The sequence below is a fragment of the Diabrotica virgifera genome, chromosome 4, assembly GCF_917563875.1.
Source record: "Diabrotica virgifera virgifera chromosome 4, PGI_DIABVI_V3a".
Taxonomy (NCBI): Eukaryota; Metazoa; Arthropoda; class Insecta; order Coleoptera; family Chrysomelidae; genus Diabrotica; species Diabrotica virgifera.
Genome location: NC_065446.1, coordinates 181,672,593 through 181,687,489, shown reverse-complemented (window position 1 = coordinate 181,687,489; position 14,897 = coordinate 181,672,593). Strand labels below are relative to the sequence as shown.

General features: G+C 32.3%; 1 protein-coding gene across 3 annotated transcripts in view; it reads right to left on the bottom strand.

Annotated features, from left to right (window-relative positions):
* Positions 1-14,897, bottom strand: part of LOC126883279 (uncharacterized) — a 152,621-nt gene that overhangs the window by 30,354 nt on the left and 107,370 nt on the right. For all 3 annotated transcript variants that reach the window (XM_050648617.1, XM_050648616.1, XM_050648618.1), the window contains 2 exons: positions 8,081-8,274; positions 5,555-5,705 (listed from right to left, as the gene is read on the bottom strand). In XM_050648617.1, the coding sequence (XP_050504574.1) occupies positions 5,555-5,705; positions 8,081-8,274 (345 nt within the window). The remainder of the gene's footprint in view (positions 1-5,554; positions 5,706-8,080; positions 8,275-14,897) is intronic.

Sequence of the window (14,897 nt, the reverse complement as noted above, 5' to 3'; positions counted from 1 at the left end):
CTAAAAAAAATTGAAAAACGAAACAAACGGAAGGAAAAGTCCCTGCAATCTAAATTAAGTAGGAATGTGGAACTAACTACTCCACCTAATTTAATAAATGTGGATATTCTTAGTAGTGACTCTGATGATGAATCCATGGAAGAATAATCAAGTAGGCCTGATGAAAATTTCAAGGTTCTAAAATAACTCCTCTAAGAAACAAAATTGAAAGTCCAAGCGTGAAAGTAAAACAAGGCCTGCCAGTGAATCTGTCATTGTTTTCTAGGGCATGTGATTGCAGAGGCATTTTAAACAGAGCAGGTGCTCAACTAGCAAGTGCTCTTCTACAAGATTTGAATGTCATATCACCAGAAAACCAAGTCGCAGTTATTGACAAGTCCAAGATTTTTCGTGAAAGGTTAAAGTACCGCCGAAGTATTAATTCAGCTCGCACAAACGAAATAATTGCTCTTTACTTCGATGGTAGGAAGGATGAAACCATAATCAAAGAAATTGTACGTGGGAAATCTGTCCGTAAAACCATACAAGAAGAACACATATCTTTGGTCGAGGAACCAGGTTCAGCATATTTCGGTCATGTAACTCGAAACAGAGGATCTGCGAAAGATATAGTATCATCAATATTAAGTTACATGAGTGATAACTCCATTGATAACTCAAATATCAATGCGCTTGGATGTGATGGTACGGCAACGAATACTGGAACATCGCAAGGAGCAGTTGTGTTGTTTGAACGCGCATTGAAACATCCGGTCCAAGTAGTAATATGTATGTTGCACTTAAACGAATTGCCTATGAAGAAAGTTTTTGTTGCTCTTGACGGTCCAACCACAGGACCAACATCATTCAGTGGGCCAATAGGCAAAGGTTTGACCAACTGCCAAGACTTCCCGGTTGTTAATTATGACAAAATAGATAGCACCTTCCCAGATGTCGATAGTAAAGGCTTAAGTACGGACCAGAAATACCTTTGGGATATATTTCAGGCTGTAGTTAAAGGTGAATGTCCCTCTGAGTTGGCCAGTAGAAACCCCGGAAACTTGTCCCACGCCCGGTGGCTGACATTAGCAAATAGAATCTTACGTCTGTATATTTCAACTATTGAACCAACCCCACAACTTAGAAAGCATGCTGAGTGCGTCATGAAAGTCTATGCTATCTCATGGTTTACCATAAAATGTCGTCCTTAAATTATCCACGCATCACAACACTTTTTCTTCATCGTACAGTGCACCAAGTTTTTAGACAGTGAACTGAAGGCTGTGGCTCAGTCTTCCTTGCAAAGAAACGCCTTTATGGCTCATCCTGAACACATCCTTTTAGGGATGTTGTTTGACTCTCGAAAACATATAAGAGCTTTGGCAGGCAAACGGATAGAGAAAGCTCGACAGACAGAAACAAGGGCACATCAAGTCTTCAAACCACCACAAGTTAATTTTGAGGCAGAAGACTACATCGATCTCATTGACTGGCAATCCACCACAGTTACATAACCACCACTTATAGCTGACTTCAGCAAAGAAGAGATTGAGATGATTGTTAATTCAGGAAGCAGTGATAGAAAAGAGTTCAAAATACCACTTCACACTCAAGCGGTAGAACGAGCTGTAAAGGAAGTTACTGCAGCTTCTAAGCACGTTTGTGGCGTTCAAGAACGAGAAGGCTTTATAAGATCAAGATTATTGGACAGAAAGTATCTTCCTAAGTTTGAAACTAAGCGACAGTACACATCTGCTACAGCTGTATTGCAAAAATAAATTACAGGTAAGATTTATTTCATACTTATTTAGGATTACATCACAGCATTATATTTTGAATAGTAACTTAGTATTAGTACTATAATTACAATCTGACACTCGCCCTAACAAATTCCCTTGGTTCCAGATCGAAGAAGCATTACAATAACTGTGACTTTGAAGGCTAACTAGATTTGTTTAGCCAACATCCTTCAAGATAAAATAAAGAACCATTTTAAAGATTTTTCTTTGTCAACTTTTTATCTGTAATCTTTAAGTAAACTTTTGTATTTGTTTAATAAATTTCGTACCTCGATTTTTCGTTGTTACAATTGAGATTCTCATAAAGATTCCGGGTGACTTTATGCTTAGTTACAGATATTATCCTAATTTTTATTGTTATCACGTACTTAATATTTTTTAAGTTGACAATAAAAATATAAAATTTAATTTTCAATAAAAAAAAAGATGAAAAATTGTGTTTTTGAGAAAAAATTCTAAAGTTTAAGTCGATTCCGGGAGACCTAAATATGTTTTAATTGAAACAAAACTTTTTTTCCCTGAAAGAGTAATGTAAGAGGCAACTTTTTATCAACTTGAAAATTTGAATTTCGAAAATTCATTATTTGAGTATTTATTATGATACACCCTATTGTACAATATCCCATCAGATATCAAATTTTATTAGTTGTATAGGAAATGTGTAAAAAATGTGCTCCTAGCTCAAGAATATGAATATTTTTGACAATATCGAAAACTAATATACAGAAAATATGTTTATAATTAAAAATAATGTTAAAACATTGTTTACTTACAATATGTAAAAAAACTATTTTTCAATATTTTCTCTACGATAAAGTGGAAAATTCAAGTTTATGCATTAATGCAATACATTTTAATAATCATAAATTTAATGAAACAATTCCAAATACCATATTTATATAGATAAAAAAAAGTGCCAAAAGCATGGATTTCCGGGAAACGTAAAAAAGTAAATAGACCCGGGCCCTGATTCTAATTCAAATTTCGACTCAAAATATGGCGACGTTGAAATGCGACTTTGCGATCCTAGTGGATTTTAGTTGAACTGACTAAAGGACGTCATTAAATTTCGATAGGTCGCAATTAATTTCGACTCCAAAAATGTGGTTGAAATTATAATTTCGAGTCGAAATTTTTGTGACACTGACATAAATGAATGGCCGAAAGCGAGGTTAGGTTTAGTTTAGGAGATGTGTTTTGTTTGTTTCTTGCAAGTAAATCTAAAGCAACAGGTTTTAGTATGGCTGGGTTTTATGGAAATTTTCTGGTTTTAAAGGAATTTGATAGAATAGTATTAAATCAGAAATATAATATTTGAGAATGTCCACAACGTGAATTATCAACTCAATGAAAGATGTAAGGTAATATCTGGGAAAATTAGTATTAAAGGGCAGTTATTTACCAGCTATTTTATTGCTGAACATGATGGAATCAAATCTTAAGATTTCATATATTAGCAATATAGCTATGCAAAGTCCGCATAGAGTATGCTATTTTGTTTATAAACAAATTAGCACTCCGAAATCTTTTTTTTTTTTAAATATTGCTCTATAACTCCGAAAATTTTAACTTTAAACCAAAAACGCTCGCATAAAAATTTACTGTAATTTAATTCTGCACATTGATAACTTTTTTCCTATTTCCTTAGACGGAAATTTTCTTCGAAAAATTCGGGTTTTCCAAACAAAATCTTTAATTTTCAACTAGAATTTTAGGGAAGTAATTAGGTATTTATCAATAATTAAATATCTGGGTGACATAAAATCTTTTTTTGTAATAGATTGTAATATAACATCCGAAAGCTGGAGAAAATCTAACCAATAGTTTAGCAAGAATTAAATTGTTAATTAAAAAATTTCGGTCGCAATAATAACAAGAATAATTACGATACACCAAAATAACGATGATTATTGTATAAAATGGCACTATACCTATCTAACGTACTTTACAGAATTGAGATTGGACTATTTGAGCAGTGTCAGGACAGCGGTGTTCGATTCACACAAGTTGATTTCCACCAAAATTTCTTTCAATTTTTATCTAATATATATTATTTTCTTACTCTATATTGTGTTGTATTATAATATTTCAATTCCACAAAAATCAAACTAATTTGATTATTGCTTGTGAAATATTTTTCAAACAATTGCATATGCTTAAAAATAATAAACTTTTATTCTCTAGTCTCAAGTTAATATATGAACAAAGAAAGTTTTTGCTAAATAAATGTAATTTTAAAGGACAAAGTATGTGATTTTATTTTGCAAAAAACAAATTTATTTATTTACATCAAAATGTACTAAAAATTAAAATTTATCAATAATTATCAAAGGTCATTGGAATGCCCAATCAGAGCAATCGTATCCGCTATCCTGCGTGTAGCACCAAAAATTAATGTTTATTAAAAAATTCCTGACGCGGCTGTGCTTAACCAATTTTAATTTTGCAAATTGCAAGCGAAAGTACAGTAATGTTTTATAAGAAAAAAAATATTCAACTTGCTGTCTGCTTTATTTTCGGTCCTGCAACATTTTGAAAAATGATTTTTTTTTGCGAAAGCTGGATTTCAAAATTTATTTTGCAAAATCTATTAAACCGATCTTAATGAAATTTACAGTATTGTTTTACTATATCATAAAGTTTTTATGGGAGAAATATACAGGACCTAAGAGTAGCATAAATGGCTGAGAAAAGTAAAATGCGAATACATGTTTTTTATGTTTTCTTTTTTCGCAATTATTGCTATTCTGCAAAAAGAGTGACAATTTTAAAATTTGTAACTAATCCTATATTGTAGAAAATTTAATTAGGCAACTTTTATGTCAGTGCAACTTTTCTCGGAAATGAATATTTTTAAAGTTAAGTATCATCAAAAAACGAAGAAAAAAATCGAATTTTTCCTTCATTTTTTGATATTTTGATTATTTAAACAATGTTGCGGACCTTTTTGAGTGGGAGGATAACTCAAATATGATAATATGAGTTATTTTCAAGCAATTTCTGCAAAAATATGAGTTACCTCTCAACATCCAAATGTATTAATATTTTTACAGGTGCGCCCTGGTCTATAGAGCAAATTTTAACAAAATGAGAAAAGTGCTCTGCACAAGAGATTGTAGATATTTGAAGTTGGAGCTAAGAGTTAGGTTGGCTAGGTGCTACGTTTTCTCGACTTTTTATGGAATGTAAGCTTGGACCTTAAATGCTGCAATGAAAAAACTAGAATCATTCGAGCTGTGGGTGTACAGATGAATTCTGAAAATATCGTCGACAGAACACGTCACAGACAAAGAGGTTCTGAGGATGATGAATAAAGAAATGTAAATTTTAAATACCATCAAATCGAGAAAATTGGAATATCTCGGACATATTTCACATGAAGAGAAATACAACTTGCTCCAATTGATTATGCAGGGAAAGATTCAAGGAAAAAGAAGCATAGGGAGACGCAGAATATAGTGGCTGCGCAAACTAAGAGAATTGTATGGATGGATGTACATCAAATGAACTTTTCAGAGCAGCCGTCTCTAAAATCCGAATAGCTATGATGAGTGCCGACCTCTGTCGCGGAGGTGGCACTTAAAGAAGAATAGGTTTATGTTATATTTTTTTTAATAAAAGGTTTTTCAACATAATATTTTGTTTCATTAAAATTGTTTGTTAGAAAAAATATATCAAGGCGCCAGACGTTAGAAAAAGTTATATGCGCGACCAATAGCGTCAGTCTAAGGCGCGCGCCTAATGCAGGGATAAGAAATGTTAAAAACTTAACTTACCGTGTTTCCATTACTAAACTCTTTGCTTTTAATGTTTACATAGATAACACCCAATATTATTCCAATACAACTTGATGACGCTGTCGAAAAAGTAGATAGGTAATTTATGGCAAAATCTACTGAGTCGTCAAGAATAAACAGTTTAGTTTCCCTAAAAAAAGACGTTTTAATAATTTAAGAGTAAACAGTAGCGATCAACAGGTAGCAAAAACGCGTTCCAAGATTGCGGCTGTAATTTTGAATATTTTTTCGAGATATTTGGCACACATATTCGTAATATAATAAAGAATGGCGGTACAGAGCCCAATTTGAAAAATATATTAATATGTGGAAATTACTCTGTAATTAAATACAATATTAAAAAAACGAGCCTGTACCACCATTAAGAAGAACAAAAAAATACACTTTCTTCAAATAAACTTTTTTATCCGATGCCTAGATTTTGTGTCATTTTGGAACTACTAATGAAATAAAACATTTTAGTAGTTCCAAAATGACACAAAATCTAGGCATCGGATAAAAAAGTTTATTTGAAGAAAGTGTATTTTTTGTTCTTCTTAATGGCGGTACAGGATCGTTTTTTTAATATTGTATTTAATTACAGAGTAATTTCCACATATTAATATATTTTTCAAATTGGGCTCTGTACCGCCATTCTTTATTATATTACGAATACGTGTGCCAAATATCTCGAAAAAATATTCACAATTACAGCCGCAATCTTGGAACGCGTTTTCGCTACCTGTTGATCGCTACTGTTTTCTCTTAAAATAAATTTTTTAATGCTGTGTACAATATTTTAATAAGCCAGGCAATCCGACCTTAACTTATCTTCATACAAATCCAAAATGATCATTTTACGAGAAGACAAATCATACAATAACTATTATTCAGTGAAAATTTTCTCCACGAAGTAGATAAACCAATAAACAAGTAAAGCTTCTCGACATTATTTTTGATAAAAAGCTTTCTTGGAGAACACAAATTATACAACTTAAGGGCAGCTGTCTTCCACGAATGAATGTTCTTAAATCACTAGATAATTATAATAAAATATCTAACCAAATTGTTAATTTCTCATAGCCTACTTTAGGCTTGTTTAATAAACTAAGCAGAAAATGAGGATATATTGATGAAAAACATGGCTAGTTGTTAAAGTACCTAAATTTTGTATTTCCAACATAGTGAATAAATCAAAAAAGATAATCCTATGCAACAATTATTCAATATTTTCTCAACATACTTGCTTCTTTCCCAGATCATTGTCATATTTATCCGATCCAGTTGTAGATTCAAACACTATATTACAATTCAAGTTATCTTCCACTCGAGGTATTTACTCTGGAGAACTATATTCAATTCTTCAAGCCCTCATTCACATTCGTACTCAAAAAATTCCAAAATCTGTCATAATTACCGACTCTCTCAGTGCGTTACATATGATATAAGAGTTATATACAAGTAATCCTATAAGTATTTTAATAAAAGAACAATTACATTTACTAAAGAACACGATGCAGCAAGTAGGCTTTATAATATGGGTTCCATCACACATTGGACTTCAAGGAAACGAAAAAGCAGGCATTTTCATGCCAGAGAAGCAATACACAGTGCGTCTTCAGTGTTAGTGAACTTAGTGCCTGTTTCCGATTACAAATTATTCCTTAAAGAAAAATTGGTAAACAAATGGGAAAACGAATGGAATCTTTCGCAATCAACTCTACGCACAATAAAGCCCCCAATTGAACCTTGGTGTGAGATAGACTTAAATCGCCAGCTGTTTGGGAAGGTAGGTCGTTTACGCATAGGACATAGCAGACTTACTCACAACTACCTAATCTCTAAATCAAATCGCCCTATTTGTGACCTGTGTAATTGCGACATCAATGTAACAGATATATTAATAGAGTGTCCCAAATACATTAGTGAAAGACAAAAACACGTAATACCTATCACTATAAAAGCAGTCTTAGGACCACACTGTAAGCTTACACATTTGTTTAATTATTTGAAAGACATTAATATTTTAAACAAACTATAGCCACTGTTAACATTTTGTAAACCCCATTCTAATTTGTAAATTATGTTACTGTTACCTAAATGTGAACTTATGTAATAATAAAAATGCTATTAGATTTAAGTAACCATGTAACTAGGATAGTACAGCTAATAACCCAAAGTGGTTGATGCTCTCAACAATAAAATAAAAAAAAACAAAACAAAATATTAAGAAAACCTGATGCTATAGTTGGGTTTTAGTTTCAGAATTTTAGTTTGATTGGAACCCTGTATACAATGACAATACCTGTCTGACAACAATATTATTACAGCGATATTCTTAAAGAATAAGGCTATAACATACTAAAAACTAATAATTTAAATCGGACAACAGATTTATTAATTTAAGTCAATTTCTTGGAGAAGACTACATTAGTGTCCGGTTATTTTTGCAGGTCAGTGTAGTTGAACACAAGTTTTGCTGTATATGTTCTATCTAAGAATAATTAATAAACTAATAAAAATTACCTGGCGTCAAAATTAAATATAACTCCTGCGTTATACCAGTAGATCATGAATCCATTAATAAAACAAAAACCTACCAACATACTGAAATATACCCTAAATTCGTTCAGCTTGTATTTGAAGATTATGTAAATTACTATTACATTAATAATATACATCTGGAAATCTGCTGATAGTGACCATGTTACAGGATAGCACTGAAAAAAAAAATTATACTTACTTTATTATGATAAATTAAAAATTAATAACATATACTTTTAAATACTGGTTGCCTGGATGCACCAACAAATTGAGTTAAGCTCCAGCTTAGACCAGATCACCTTAGAAATAGGGCTGTTCTATCTTGGCACTGATAAGTTTAATATACAATCCACTTGGAAATGCATTTTGCCAAGCTCAAAATTGATCTAAATGTCAATGGTATAACGTATACATTTCTTATAAGCCTAAGATCTGTTGCTACAACCAGGCATTTATTTAACCATCACATAAAGTTGGATCTAGATATAGCAAACTACCCTGTCATAATCCCAAAGCGGCTTCAGCGGTATAAAACGGGAGACTATTATTATTATAAAGTTGGATCTGATCACCAACTACTTCTACAAGATATTAAACTAAGGTTAAAACGAATCCAGCGACAAAAGCCAAAAGACAATGCATTTAACTTTGACGATATCAGCATAAAAGATAACATTAAAAACGGATTTAACAGTAGAATAAAGCACATTGGAGAACAACAAAACTAAAATATCCAGAGGAACTATGTAATGAATTTGAAAACCAATTTAATAACTTTTCCACAAACAATGATTATAGAAGTTACTTAATCAAGAAAAATAAAATAAATGACTGACGACATCTTGAAAATATTGTAAAAACGTCAACTTAAGAATAAAATCGAATAAAGCAGAATAGTGATATCTATAGAGAAGAATTAAAAAGGAGATCAAATTTGCCAAAGAAAAACGCATCAGAGAAAGATGCGACGAAATGGAAAATGTGATAAGCACAACTGATTTAATGTGCCAGAAAATTAAATAAATAAATAATCAACAATTTAAAAAACGAGTTTGAACGAGAATGGTACTTACTAACCAATTGACAGCTAACATTATCTGTCCTATAGACAATACTTTATTTGTATAAACAAAAATGAAACCAGAGTGGTATATCAAGACAAAATAACTTGATGCATCTGTTGTGGAATTGTTTTTTTAAGGAAATTCAAAAAAATTAAATTAATATCAACGACCATAAAATCATAGTTTTCCATCACCCTGTATATCACCAAAATTGTTTAGAATCTAAGTTTGCTATTAAGCAAGTGTTCCGGGAAAATGTGACACGACTAATAAGTGATTCGACGAAATGCACGGGACATGAACAAACAAATTCGGTGATTAGAGAGTTGGACATCGTTGACGAAAACAAAGACGTTTTTAAGATCCTTCCGGGAAGGTATTTTAATGGGGTAAACAAACTGTATTAGCTTTTAGTTTTAAAAGTAGAAAGTAGTAAAGAACTAATTATGATATTTTTTGAAATTTGACAAATTGTAAAAGTTGTTGGAAGAATATTTGGTTTCTTAAGAAATTAATGGCTTGAGACAGGTTGTTGTTTATTGGATGGAAAATATCAGGAGAAGGGATAAGGAATGTGAGAGTATGGATTTGAGAGAAAAATAAAGACACTGTGTAATTGACATCGGAAGAGAGCAGTCCAATTTTTATAAAGTGTAGAATCAGTGTAGAGTGGTGTGATCGGCCTTTGCGAGCAGAATCGAAGTTGAAACCAAATCGTCGACCGGTTGAAGAGTTAATTTTCCTGGTCCGAGGGAGATTCCTTTGTTTTTTCTAGAACGAGTAGCTGTTTATTATCTGTTTGTGCAAAAGATATTCGAGCAAGTCCTGTGTGTTTTTCTTGCAAGCAGTTTGGAGCAGAGGGACTTTTTCGCAACATTCAGAGAGTACGTGTTGGGAGAATCAAGTACGGCGCAATCCAGAAAACGAGGGAGTGAAGAATAAAAGGTTGGTCAAATCATTTGTCGGAAAGGAGAAAATTTATTCATATCAAAACCATATTTGTTTATTTGTTTATTGAACAATTTTTTTAACGCAGTTAGTCATTTCAAATTTGAGAAACCAATTTAAGAGAAAAAAAGTAAAATTCATTCAATTTAGTATGAGTAAATAAGAAATTAATCAAATAAATATTTTGTCAAAACAAGGAGATATCAGAGTTAGAGTTTAATTTATTAAGTTAGAGATTGTTGAAACAAAGTTAAATTTTAGTATTTTTTTGAATCTTATGTACACGGCTTATTTGATAAAAACAATAGATTACATTTATATGATTTTGAGTGTTTTCAATTTCCTTTTTTCTACCCTGAAGTAAGTAAACAACCAGAAATACTAGAAGCCACAGATCACAGGTATTGTATCAAATACAAGATTAGCCCTGAGAATAAAATTGATTAGAAAATTTAATTGGAATTTAGTTGTGTTTTTACATAGGTAAGAAATAAAATAATTGAATAATCAATTAAATTAAGAATGTGCTAATTAATTTAAATAAATAGAAAAGGTAGAGCATAACAAATGGCGTCCCAACTGATGGTGCATTATAGAGTATTTCCGGTTGCAACTTTGAAAGGGAAGACAGACGAAAAGCAGGTGATTGAAGATCTATATTGAGTGGTCAAAATTGATATATCTGAATTACGACATATAAATTTCCTTTAGGTACAATTTTGGTAATTGATTTTATTTATTTGATATTTGCATTTTATGAATTTTTGAAATATTCGTATTACATTGAGTAAGAGAAAATTTTCGTGTCTGCAACAGATAGGGTATTTTCGAATTTCGTATCAGGCCGGGATAAATTGTAAATACATGTCGATCACCAGAAGCAAAAGCAAAGAAAACAAAAAACAAGAAGAACATTTGGAAAAACGAGAACATTCAGATCAAGAAGACAGTTTAGACACAACAATCATGAAAACAGGAAAAAAGGAATTGTCAAATTTAGAAAAATTATTACAACTTATGCAAATACAATCACAAAAATGGATGAAGCAAAAAGGACAACGGATTAAATGGATAAAAATCAGGAAGAAGCAAAACGAGTCATGGAAGAAACACAACAAAAAATGGATGACAATCAACAAGAAACAAAACAAGCAATAGAGGAAAATCAACGTGAAACGAAACGAGTCATGGAAGAAACACAACAAAAATTACAAGAAAATCAGGAGAAAACAAAACAAGCAATAGAAGAAAACAACAAGAAAATAGAGGAGCGCATAGGGAAATATGAAAAGGAAATAAAAGGATGTTTGACAATGATGAAGAACGAAATGAAAGAACAAGAAATGAAAATTCAAAATAAAATGGAGGAGTTAACAAATTGCCAGAAATAGGAACTAGAAAATTTGGAAAACCAGTTGGAAAATGCTATTCAAGCAGACATAGAAGAAGTAGAAAGAAAGATCAAAGAAAACGAAAGAAGAATGGAGGAAATCAAGACTCAACAAAATGTCGGAGAAAGAAGTGAAATGGTTATACATAGCACAGATGACGTGAAAATACGATTTAGCGGGGATGTAAGAAGATTACACCCAGTGCCCTTCATAAATAGCCTAAAAAAAGAAAGTACAGCACATTGGAAATTTTGAAACGGCTAAAGAAATGATCAGAAACCATCTTAAGTATGAGGCGGGTCTGTGGTTTGACAGCAAAGAAGAAGAAATCGACAGGTGGCAACAGTTTGAAAAAAAATTTTTAAACTATTTCTGGGGAAAAGTCCAAAAAATGGAAATCAACAAAGAATTACAAAATGGGAAATACAATGATCGGATGGGTATTTCGGAAAAAACATACGCATTACAAATATACAATAATGCAAAACATTTACAATATATTTATTCGTCAGAACAATTAGTCGAACTGATTGCAAGACATTTCGAAGAAACGCTAGAAGACCACATCACATTGCCAAATTACAAGGACATAGATAGTTTGTGCCAATTTCTACAAATAAGAGAATCGCGTCAAAGAGAAAGAAAATCAAGAAGATCGCAAGAAGATTACAGACCCCGAGAAACACAAGATTACAGAGATAGAAGACAAAATAATAGGAGGGACTATACAAGACGAGATTTTAATCCCAGGAGGGAAAACGAAAATAGAGACAACGGAAGAGGAAATTATGAACAAAGAAATAGGCAATGGAATGAGGACAGAAATCGAGATAACCGAAACAGATCCAACAGACCAAGAGAAAATAGAAGAGAGGTAAATAATACCCAGACAGAAGAATATGACGAAGAGAGACACTACGACGAAAATATAAACGAAAAGGAACCGGCGTTTTTTTTACGAAGGCGCTCATTAGAAACAAAAACCTAGACTGGAATTTTTTGTCACCCGAAGTAATTTATAAAACTGGTAGGAAACAATGAAAAAAGAAATGGAATAAATTTAAAATTTGTGAATGGTTTTATCAACGAGAAACCAATTAAAATTATGATAGATACTGGCTCAGAATTAACACTAGTCAACAGAAAATTAATAGAAGACGTTAATTTAACCAATTTAATTTACAAAATACCTAGGGTGAACTTAGTGGGCGCAAATAAACGGAAATTGGCAACGATAAATGAAGGCATACGAATAAGGATACGATTGGGTAAGAGATTTTATGCATTACAATGTGTGATCATGACAAATATGTCGCATGACATGATCGTAGGAGTGAACGAATTGACAGAAAAATACGTAGTAATTAACTTCAAAAATAACCGGAAGAAATTCACAAAGGAAAAAGAAGAAGAACCGGAAAATTTGGAAAAGGACAAGGAACATGAGAAACGGAAAATGGACGATTCAGAAAAAGAACAAACAGTGGAGATTAATGTGGCGACGAAACAGGGACAAAGGAGAAAGGGAAGAAGAGGGCAAATAAAGACAAAAGAAAATGAAACCTGGGACTCCTCAAAAGAAGAGTTGAGACCCGAAGAAGAAAATTTGAGAGTAACAAAAGCAAAGGAAATCTGGGAGTCCTCAGAAGGAGAGTCGAGCCCAGAAGAAGAAGAGGAAAAAATGAAAATGACAAGAGACAATGAAACATGGGATTGCTCAAAAGAAGAGTCGAGCCCAGGAGAAGAAGAAAAAATGAGATTAACAAAAGAAAGAGAAAGAGAAGAAAAGGAGATGCATTTGAATTTAAAAAACTATGAAAAATTTAGAAATGGAGAGCATAAAGTTGCCCAAAAGCAGGCGCATGATGTTTGGAAGAAAAAGAGAATAAAAGAAATAAAAGACGAAAGTCAAAAGATCAGAAAAATATATAATTGTTACGATGTGTACAAATATCATGAGTACCCAGATAGCACAAGTACGTTTTATGGACATCCAATGGACGTACATCTGTGTACATTGGAACGTCCAATGGACGTCCCGCTAAGGTACAATGGACATCCAATGGACGTCCAACGAATGTCCAGAGTTCACAAAATTGGACGTCCATAGAACGTCCGCTACAAACGTACTTTGTACGTTTTATTGGAGCTTTCATGTACACCTTATGTACATTCCATGTACGTCTTATGGACATTTGTAGGGCACTTTTCAGAAAGCCATCTAGTATCCATAATTTTGTGAATACATAGCAAAAAGCCTTTATAGGAAATAGTTCTTTATAATACTAAACTTATACTTAAAAATATTACACAAAAGACCTTTTTATTTCTCTTTACTATAACTTCATTATAATATATACTTTATTATAGGAACTAGGGACTTCATTAATGCACGACTGCACTTGCACGATAAACAGAAAACACAAATATATCACAGGATGTATTTTCATAAAGACGAGATTCAGATAATGACGCCCTAGGAAGCATGCACATTAAAAGACGTTTAATCTCTGTTCTGTTTCTGTTCCAAACTATTTTTAGAGTCAGTACCGTTGTTGTAGAGATTCTCATTTAGTTTGTATTGGGAATTAATATAATTATCGCGTTTTGTGTAAAATATCCATGGACCACAAATGGATGTCCAATGTACGTTGAAATCAAACGTCCAATGGACGTCCCGTAATGTACGTACATAGTACTTCCAGTTTTGGTCCATGGACGTTTGGACTTTAAATGTACGTTATATGGACGTACATCGGACGTTGTGTGCTATCTGGGTAAAGGAAGGAATGGCACATAATAAATAATTAAGGTAGGAAATAGGAAATAAATTAGTATAATGAAGTAGGTATACCGGAAAATTGTTTTGCCTCGAGAAAATCGGTTGCAGATGCAAAGAATTTTATCGAATTCAAAAGGCGGGGATTTTGTTGTGGAATTGTTTTTTTTAAAGGAAATTCAAAAAAATTAAATTTATATCAACGACCATAAAATCATAGTTTTTCATCACCCTGTATATCACCAAAATTGTTTAGAATCTAATTTTGCTATTAAGCAAGTGTTCCGGGAAACAGTGAAACGACTAATAAGTGATTCGACGAAATGCACGGGACATGAACAAACAAATTCAGTGATTAGAGAGTTGGACATCATTGACGAAAACAAACACGTTTTTAAGATCCTTCTGGGAAGGTATTTTAATGGGGTAAACAAACTGTATTAGCTTTTAGTTTTAAAAGCAGAAAGTAGTAAAGAACTAATTATGATATTCTTTGAAATTTGACAAATTGTAAAAGTTGTTGGGAGAATATTTGGTTTCTTAAGAAATAAATGGTTTGAGAGAGGTTGTTGTTTATTGGATGGAAAATATCAGGAGAAGGGATAAGGAATGTGAGA